Source organism: Cucurbita maxima, unplaced genomic scaffold (genome assembly GCF_002738345.1).
Source record: "Cucurbita maxima cultivar Rimu unplaced genomic scaffold, Cmax_1.0 Cma_Scf00002, whole genome shotgun sequence".
In the NCBI taxonomy this organism is placed as follows: domain Eukaryota; kingdom Viridiplantae; phylum Streptophyta; class Magnoliopsida; order Cucurbitales; family Cucurbitaceae; genus Cucurbita; species Cucurbita maxima.
This window is the reverse complement of record NW_019272018.1, coordinates 1,919,869-1,930,341: the sequence shown is the minus strand read 5'-3', so window position 1 is coordinate 1,930,341 and position 10,473 is coordinate 1,919,869. Positions and strand designations below refer to the sequence as shown.

Here is a 10,473-nt window from a genome sequence, read left to right as displayed (position 1 = left end):
AAAAAAAAAAAAAAAAAAAAAAAAAAAAAAAAAAAAAAAATTGCAGGCAGTCAATAAATCATTAGGATTAGCATGTCTGAAATATCCATAGTCCAAAAGTTTATACTTATGATAACATGGAGGAGAAGCAACTTCTGCCCAGTCAAAAATAAACAAAAATAAATAAATAAACAAGACCAAAAGAACTTCAGATTGATTGTAGCAACAGATATAATGTGGGAAAAGAAGCAAACTACAACTTTAAGCGATCACATAGAAAGAGAGTAATTTAATTTAACAAGGCAAGCTAAATAGAGAAATAGTACCTTTGGCCTTGCTACTAAACATTCCAGCGACAGCTACCAGGCTTTCTTCACTCATCTCATGGACCTACAATATCCATATCCTTTTATTAGTAAATAGTTTGACATTTATCTCTTTTTATTAATCATTCATATCTTGATTGGAGGCCCATTTTGTAGTTTGTCGCTGCTTTTTTGTGGGCTCTCCTTTTGTTTGCCCTTGTACTTTTATTTTTTTCCCAATAAAAGTTTGATTATTAATTAGAAAAGCATGGTTGCTTTTTGGAGTTGGGAGAGATATTATAATATCTAATACCTCAAGTTTGTAGATGAAGCAATCATTTAGAGTCATGAGGGATTCTAAGACTTAGTTCGTTTGACCAATTTCTTTAAGGCGTTGCAAATTTCATTTTGAGCTTTAAAATAATAATCCAGACTTCATTCGAGTATCTTTGGAGCCCCATCTCTTAGATACAGGATTATGATATGATGAAATTTCAAAAAGGAATAACGAAGTTTCAGGAAGATCTTCAATTAGTTTGCATAAAAGGTTGAGAGTGATTACAGAAAAAGTTTTTAGATTAAAGACACCAACAAGAGGAAGGAAAAACAATTGCATCCAGAAGTTGATCCAAATTCCTTTCTTCACCAATGAAAATTCATTCATTTCTTTTGAGCCAAACATCCAAAAGAATCATGAAGTAGTTACTACTAAGCAAAATCTGTTGTTTTCTCTTCTTCGAACTATGGCCGCACAAACTCTTTTATGCCCCACAGAAAAGGCATTAGGATTCCAATAATATCAAATATATGTACCACAAATTAGCCACCACCAGACAAAAGAGACAAAAATTATCAGGTTTTTATACAACATCAATTTATGCTCAGAGCTCCTTTTCTTTTTCCAAAAGGAAACAATACTTTTGATTGATCAGATAATCCTTCGGGTTAGATTTGTTGAATAGTTATCTCCTTTGTCAGAAGACTGTGCACGCCAAATTACAAGGGGATACCTGTTGGAATACCCTCTTTGCAAGAAAAGATCATAGAAATAGACGCCATGATGGAAAACCAAAATCCAATACAAGATTTGTAAGAACTAAGAACTACAACCTAAGAAAGATGAGCTGTTGGAGATATAATGCACAAGAAAGACAAAGATTTCAACCATACAATAGAAATCAAGAGTGGGATTCTGATTCGTGCAAGGTTGGATTCGAAGACAATGGAAATCAAGATTGGGTTCCGATTCCAATGACTCCAAGAACTAGAGATTATTTCTTCCACCAAGAATTGATCTTAATATTTTGATTATGATTCACGATTTCATGGCTTGGTATAGGAACCAGTGGTGCAAGAAAGAAATATCTTACCGTTCATGGAATAGACTTTGAAGAACATGAGCTCTTGGATAAAAGCAAGAGATTTTGGGTCAAGAGTTGCACAAGAATTGTGATCTCAATTCAATTCTTATTGTTATTATGATCCATGAGAACACCTATCAAATGTTGAGGACTCAAACGAATATGAAGATGAATTTTGGATTGATTATGAGAGTCCTACAAAATGTTGGTATCAAGCAAGAGTGAGAAATAATCTTGGACGTTGTACAAAGGTTCTAAATTTTAACACATCAATTTCATCCAAACTAAGGTCATTTATGACCAAAAATTGAAAAGGACAACGCCAAAGTTTCAAAGTGGATTCCTTGACCACAAACATCATTGGACAGATAAAAATTTCAATTCGGATTTAGAGCCAAATAATCTAACTCAAACTGAAGGTAAATACCAAAAGTCAATGGGCAGCATTCCAGAAGAAATTGAAACAAGTTACACATGGCAAGAAATTCAAGATTAAAAAAAAAAAGAATTAAAAAAACAAAGAAAGAAAGCTACCCAAACATAATGTTGAAGATACATAATACCTAAAAACAGAATTGACATAGTGAGTTAGTTTACTCACTTCGGTTAAAATCTTTTGTAATTTATTAAGTACTTAGTTTGTTATTCAATTCTCTATCAATAGAGGGTCGATCTCTTGTATTGAACACTTTTGAATCATAATAGGCTACACCACAGTGAAACAAACTAATTCCACATGCAAACAGAGTTGTTGAATTTTCCACTAATTAAGTTTGTATTGTATTGATGTCCTTGGATATTCCAACAAGTGGAGCCAGTGTTCTTGTGTTCAATCCTTTTTTCCTCATAACCAATCTTGATTTCTCATTTCCTCCATCTCATTTCTTCTTTTACCCTTTTACTGCTAATTATCCCAAGTCATAAAGCTACCTGGAAAAGTGACAGTTGAGAAATTGAAATAAATACCTGAACATTGGAGACAACTCTAGCAAGGGATTTAACAATGCCTTCAACAACATTTGTGTTTTTCGGATGCCTGCAAGATCAATGAAAATAAGTAATTAATATACATTGGGGTACACAGATGTCCTGTGAGAAACAATAAAACCTAAAAGTCTAATGCTTACAGAATACCAACCCCACAAGATAGTGAAAACAAAAACGGTAAAAGAAAAACAATAAAAAAAGATATAAAATCCAGTTAAAGCATATATCCGGTAAATAGAAGCCAATTAAAGGCTTAGAAAGAGAACATAAATTATGTTCTAATATCTTTGACTGTTAAAAGGATTTCATAACTCATGTTATATGTTTTATGATATCATGAGTGTATACATCTCTAACCCTGTTGCCAACTTAGAGTAATTTAACGTTCACACTCTTACATTTTCTTAGGTAACAACGACAGAAGAAAAGCAAAAATGTCTACCGAGTGTGCCACGAGTTACACTTCTGCAATAGTATTCTTTTTTAAATAAAAATAAAATAAAAAAACAATTTCATTATGTAAGGAACTTGCAAAAAAAACAAATAGAGGCGCAGTTTCCCAAGCCAAGGGAGTGACATAGGACTATTCCATTAGGACCAAAAGAAAATCAACGCTAAAGAAAGAAAAAGGAGGGGATAATTTACACCAAGATATAACTAGGAAGATGGCATGATCAAAATCTATCAAAAGATTGAGCTTTATTGTCTTTTTTACTTTTTTTTTTTTTTTTTTTCTTTAGTACGGGACCAACTTTCATTGAGAAAGATAAAAGAGAAAACAAGTGCATAACGAAAACCAAGCCCAACAAAAAGGGACTCCAATCCGACAAAATCAAACCATGATCATAAGTATAAAAGGGCCTAGTGACCGATGTCCACAAGGAGGCATTAAACCTCACTACCTCTCCAAACTCATCACAAGACCACTCCTCAATTTTAAACATCCTATTGTTTCTCTCGAGCTGAACTCCCCACAAGATAGTGAAGAAACTAGCGTACTACAAAACTTTTCCCTTTTCACGAGAAGGCAAACTCAAATGCACCTTCTCAGTCTTAGCATGTAACAATCACCATTCCACACCCAACACAAGCCAAAATGAAGTTCACTCTCCTTGTGCCACACAGCATACTAACTTCTCAGGCCTTTTGGTACCACCCATAGCAACCCACTCAGAAGGGTACGAGCCATACTAACTAACAATGACCTTGTACCACACAGCATTAGGCTCCATGAAAAACAACCACAACCACTTAGTCAACTCCACACGCCAAACCATCTACCTCCCAATTAACCAGATTAAGCTATGTTGTTGAAGATATAATGTTTTCTCATAATCTAAACTAACAACAAAAAAGGCTCCGACAATATGCATCCAAAGAAGCTTTTTCTTATCTCCGAGAGGATGACCCCAGAATAAGAGAGAGGAGTTCATGAAGGTCCATAGGGAGGGCACTAGCAAATTTAAAATATATATATATATATATATATATATATATATATATATACTACAAAGTTTGCAGGCAAACCCACAAAGATAGAAAAGTTGACTTCAGGACTCTCTCCTTGTTGTCGAGAATACACCAATGTGGAGATAAAACACTAGGGATGGCAACGGAAGAAGGCGAGATCAAGGATGCACTCCCCATCTCTGTCCTCATGGGAATTTTTCATCCTCATTCCCGTCCAATTCCCCGTTTTGAGGAGTCAGGTAGGAGTCAAGAAATCTCTGTTCAAGGATTGGACCCCACAAGGAAAATTTCTTATCTTTTATTATTTATTTTTTTAACACAAAATAATTAAAAATCAATACATATATTAAAATTATTACTTTTATGTTCGTATTGTTATATTTTTGTTTATTAAATGATTAATTTTTAAAATATTCAATATATTTTTGTTATAAATTTAATATCAAAACTATTATATTACAAAATTATGTCTAGTAACAGTATAATACAAATTTTTAAAAAAAAAAAAAAAGAAAAGAAAAATAGGAACTAAAAACAGATACTACACAGTAAAGGGTTTATAACACATACACACGCACATATAAACACTTATAATATACGTTTTATATCTAAATAATCAAATAATATTATTCGGGGCAGGTTCAGGTCAATCCCCATCCCTGTCTGAGACTCAAAAGAATCCCCGATTCGACTCCACATCCAGTCAAATCAGCGATTCCCCGCCCAGAGTTGGGATCCCCACGGGTATTTTTTTGCCATCCCTAGAGCCATTATAGGTAGTGATGCTGCAATCTGTCATAGGTGAGGACTGCACAGTGTAATACTCCTATAAGAAAATGTTAATTTTCAGATTTTCTTTGGGTAGTGATCAGTCCATATACTATACGGCAAGACCTCATTGGTCTGTCTCTTTGTAGCTGATGTCTTCTAGCAAAGATTTCGAGGAGAAAATACCATTTGCTTCAAGCTCTTAACTCCATTTGTCATTTGGATCGAGAGAGGTGAACGGTAGATGTGGGTCAAATCCCCCCACTCGTTTTCATGTTTTATTATAATTCAATTATTTATGAAAAGTCATTTATTTATTTATCAATTTATTTTAATATAATGTTTTACAATATTTTCTATGAAACCCAAAAGGTTTTTAATTATATAAATATAGTATCTTCAAAGATTTAAACTGCTATGGACATGCATTTTCTAATTTGTATGTAAAACACAATTAAATAAAATAAACGGGAGTTGGTAAGCTCACATATCAAAGTTCTGGAAAAGAACCTGCAATGTCCTAGCCTCCATGCAAAAACCCTATCAAGATCGTGACAAATTCTAATTATTAGAAACTTCTACACACACAAAACAAAAACAAAGCCAGAATTCAAACCACCAATTCACATATAATCAACTTAATTAGAGTTACCCTCAAATTTTCAAGAACAAGAATCCTATGCCACAGTGGTAGATCAAGAAAAGTAACCTTCAATAACATACTGAGGAAAACCTGCATTTAGTATAAAAAAATAAAAAAGTTATAGTTATACAATAGATTTAGATTCTCAATGAGAAGCAAAAAACTCCATTACTTAGCTTCAACAGAAATGAGACTAAAATACAGGTATCAAAGAACTCCATTCTAGCCAAAGGTCCTTTAAGATAGAAAAATATAGTTGGTGCTGTTTTCTTCCTTTCAAGATGCTTTGGTTATTGCTTCAAGTGTTTATACCTTTTAAAAGTGTTGTCTAAATATGTAAGCAGATAGTTTTTCTTGGGGCAGTGCAATAGATGATGCAAGCTTATGCGCAGTTTGAAATATGGGCATTTGTTGTAAAGGTCGCATAGCTTTTTAGCTTTGTAGGCCAGTTTTTCAAGCATGTTTGGGTTCAGAACCATGTAATCAAGCATGCCTAATAGTTTTTTTCAGTTCTTTTTATGCGCGACCCCAAGAAGCATGGACCCAGACATAACGTGAACATAGTTTTTTAATATAATTCTACATTTAAAACTTTCATATTCAAAATTTGAATACAATGACAACATAAAAAATTTGTTTCAGAATTTCCACCATTTGGATCACATAATTGGAGAACAATTTTCAAAAACACATCTACCAAAGGCATATTCATTGAACACAAAGAAATTTGAAAACCTAAAAGAGAATCTAGATTGTCTACACAAACGCTCTTAATTGCCCATTGAGTTAAGTTTAGAATTTAATTGAACATGAAATCTAATAAATCACAAGAGCCCACCTAAATTCAGTAAGGACAAAAGAAAACATGCCAAAAGTATCCATTAAAAGCCCACATAACAAATTTATGAAAAAGTTTGTAATTTAAGAATAATAATTAATAAAAAAACCTAACCCTAAAATCTTCTTCCCTCCCCAAGGTATTTTTCATTATGCTTCCCTCCCCCCTCCCCATATTCTTCACTCTCCATCTCTCCCCACCTATACCTTTGATGGACTTCCACATTGACCCTCTCTATTAATGTCGTTGCTTTGCTAACATCTGCCTCCACCAACATCATCATTCTACCGCAGACACTTGAAAGGTTTGGATTTTTGAATGGCGTGTCTAGGATGTGTCTATGGTGTGTCCATCATGTGTCCAAAGTTTTTTGGCCACTTGGTCAAAAACAAAATGTTTTCTTCCTAGCCTTATGTAATTTTTCATTTCATCAATGAAAATTCTTGTTTCCTTTTATGGAAAAAATGAAAACGACCCATCTTTTCTAGACAAATTAAAAAGATCTGGAGGGTGGCTTGAGCTTCCGGGCATTGTTAAATTATGGGATTCCTTTGTTTCTTTTGTTTCTTATCAGAAAAGATTATACATTCAAGACACAAAGATGTATTCCTTTGTTTCTTACCAAGAAAAATATATATGGTATTCCTTCTCAAGCACACTTTATCAAATTTCTATAATTACAATTATCTTCTTTCTTTCTTTCTTTTTTTAAATAAGAACTCAACTTTCATTTAGTTGAGAAAAAAAGAGAATACAGGGGATTAAAAAAAAGCACCTAAAAAAATACTATTTAAGGGAATCCAGCTCAATAAAATGAGACCTAGTAAATAATTATAAATAAAAAAATATTAAATTTAAAAATAAAAAAATAAAAAATAAAAAACTTCGTCATGGACATCCAATGAGATACAAAAACCCAGTGAGGGACCAAACATCACAAGGGCCCCTCTCAACACTCCTAGAGAGTTTTGTTGTCTCTCCTCCGACCTTACAACACCGTACAGACTCCAACTTACCACAAAAACCTCTTCTTCAATTGGTACTCATGGAAAGATAATTACGACTATCTTTTTATGAATACCAATTGAAGTAATCTTTTGTTTTCTCCTCAGGACTTCTCAGTGGGTTATTCCCTCCTCTTTTGTAATTAATACCCATCAATCAAAAGTTTGCTTCTTAGAGATAATAGCGATAATAGCAATAACTAAATCAAAATTCTCAATCCGAACTCTAGGCTTATCTTAAAATATCCTTTGATCCCTCTCAAACCAGATTTAATGAAGTCCGACCAGTTGGACACCAAGAATATTTTGGATGAGACAAACTAAATAAAGAACTTTCCTCAAGCCACCAAAAAAGCAAAAACATAGGCATTGTTATTGAAAATGGGAATACTTATCCTGATATTGGTAAGGTATACACAATTAGCAATTATAACTATTATAAATAAGAACTAAAACAGTTATCAGAAGGTCTGATGCATATGAAGCATTCAAGTATTGGTGCTGAAATTTTTGAACTAATTAAGGTTGAATAAGTGCATACCAAGTGTAATGGATGTCAAACAATAACAAAGAACTATTAATAAAGTTCATTATCCAAATTATCATGTCACAATCAAAAAGTTATTCTCATAGAACAGACCTCACATTCAGTGATGAGGGATGTACTATATAGTCTGATAATATGAGCAACTGACCGCAAGACTATGCGTCGGAAATAAGGCTCCCCTGCTTCACCTTCAATCTAACATGACATGGAAATGGGGCAAAAGGAAGCCAATTTGTTACCAAGATCTCAACAAGAATGGTTATCGAAGCTAAAGATTTAGTTCACAAATTTTCCAAATCAATCACCTCAGCATTTGTACGAAGTGATGTCATAAGAAGAGAACATATCTGATGACGCAAAACCTGTTAAATTTTTAAGTAATCATTTCAATATTAAAATTTTATCAAAGAAAAAACATATAAATGTCAAAGTACAAGTTTCTTAGGTAAACTACAGTAACCACCTGCTCATATGGAACTAATATCCTGAAGACAGCTACATAATTTGACAAAATGAACCTACAAATAACAAATAAAATATTAAGAGAAAAAACATGAGAAAACGACATTCATTAAATCAGTGAAAGTTACAGAGAGAGTCCCTGTACGAGTAGATAAGTAAACCTTACACAATCAAAGATCCCAAACTCAGGGGTATAAAAATGAATCCCAAATGCACAAGAAATCCCTCGAAGAAAAATTACAAAAATAAAGAACATAAGGAGCACTATGAAGATGCTTCATATTTATGAACATCAATTTTCTTCCATCGCAGTAAATTTATCATCAAACACCCTTTCTTTCATTCAAAATTTCTGAAATACTTGCTTTAATTGTATTTGCCCAAATCACAGATTTTGGATCCAGTTTTGATTACAAATGAGGAACTAGAAGGATACCTAGCTGGAAAGGGAGAAGGAAACCTCTTCAAGATAGATTTGCCAAATATGATGTCATTTTCAACCTACTTTATCATTTACTTGGGCACGCATTAGAAGCCCACTTACTTTATCTAATCAGAACAGATTCTTAATTATGGGAGGATGGCTGGACCTCTTCTCCACAGTAAGAGTGACTAGACTTGCAAGAACTACTTCAGATCATTTTCCTATCAAATTCCATTTTCACGAAGGTTGCGTTTCCACCTTCACCAGAACTTCATATTTATCTCCGCATATGTTCATTGTTGGTGTCAGTCTCCATTAAGCACTTGTCCTTTTCTATTCCCTTTTTCCTCATGTCCATCAACCTTTGATTCATTTGTTGCCTCTTCACAATGCTTGCATAGGCGTCTCTAAAAACGTTTTCCATCTCCAGCCATAGAAGGAGCAACTGCTAGAGACCTCTCTTTGAACATTTGTTATCACCAATCTCTACTTGCCGATAGATCTCCCTTGGACATCTCGCCTCTGTGGGTTTAAACTCCCTCCCAGCCCCTTCATGAGGCTTTTGAATACCCACGGACAATGAATCAACCTCCCCATATCGTCTTCATTGGTTCATTTTGAAAGTCATGTTTTTGGACTCCTTCATCTTGTCTGTGTGACCTAGTTCGTTTCTTCAACCTATTCTTACTTTTTTCTCCATCAATTTCTCATTCTTTATATCCTCCTTCCTCTTTTGAGTATTTTAATGATGCTTTTGTCCTTGTGACTTCACTCTAATGGCCATCCATTTGCTAGTTGAGCTACCCAACTCTATCGTGATTTTTTTCTCTTTTCTTTTCATCTTTGCCAATATTATCTTCTCTCTTCTCACTGCCATTCTCTCTCTAATTTATTTGAAACTCTGTTTCAATGTATCTTGAAATGAATCGAAAATCTAATTCAAACACTCCACCACTTCACATAAAATGTTTAACATATTCTCATGTACATTTGCATCTAACTCCATGGCCGGAACGGGCAACTTTGAAACCAATTTGATAGAACCCCAAAAATATTTCAATGTAAAAGTAACATAGCTACAAGATAAAAAAATACTCAAGGTACTTGGAACCTCCACTTTCTTGACCACTCTCACTCAAGCCCTAACCCAAACCCATTGAATAAATGTCTACCCTCTTCCACTCACTCCCTCTAGTTATAAACCAAATATCCTAAAATGCGCCCTAACTACTAATGTACCCTTAATACTCTAACAACATTTCTACTGACATTCGTATAATAATCTTGGAGGTTTGGAAGCAAATGGATAAAATGGATTCTTGGATCTCTATCATCATCTTTTAATAAAAAATAAAAAAAAGGCTTTCATTGAGAGAAATGAAAGGACGTACAAGGACATAAAAAAAAATTATCCAACTAAAGGAGCCCAACAAACTACAAAAAGGACCTCCCGTTTCTCTATCATAACTAATGGAAGACCAAGGGAAATCCATTGTTTCCAGGGGCTTGGGGCAAAGGAACCCCTTGTCCCCTTTCCCTTTCACTCCAGTAAGGATTCCTTTAGAAACTTGTGAATGCTTGTAAAGAAAGAGACATTATAGAAGGATTCAAGATAGGCAAAGAGAAGGTGCATATAACCCACATCCAATATGCTTATGATACTTTGTTCTTTTTTTTTTTTTTTT

At 33.9% G+C, this 10,473-nt stretch overlaps 1 protein-coding gene across 2 annotated transcripts in view; it reads right to left on the bottom strand.

Annotated features, from left to right (window-relative positions):
• LOC111465638 (protein MON2 homolog) overlaps positions 1-10,473 on the bottom strand; it is a 45,851-nt gene that overhangs the window by 20,640 nt on the left and 14,738 nt on the right. For both annotated transcript variants that reach the window (XM_023110124.1, XM_023110132.1), the window contains exons 8-14: positions 8,366-8,420; positions 8,208-8,264; positions 7,996-8,097; positions 5,523-5,603; positions 5,358-5,410; positions 2,612-2,681; positions 306-369 (exon numbers count right to left, since the gene is read on the bottom strand). In XM_023110124.1, coding sequence (XP_022965892.1) covers positions 306-369; positions 2,612-2,681; positions 5,358-5,410; positions 5,523-5,603; positions 7,996-8,097; positions 8,208-8,264; positions 8,366-8,420 — 482 coding nt within the window. The remainder of the gene's footprint in view (positions 1-305; positions 370-2,611; positions 2,682-5,357; positions 5,411-5,522; positions 5,604-7,995; positions 8,098-8,207; positions 8,265-8,365; positions 8,421-10,473) is intronic.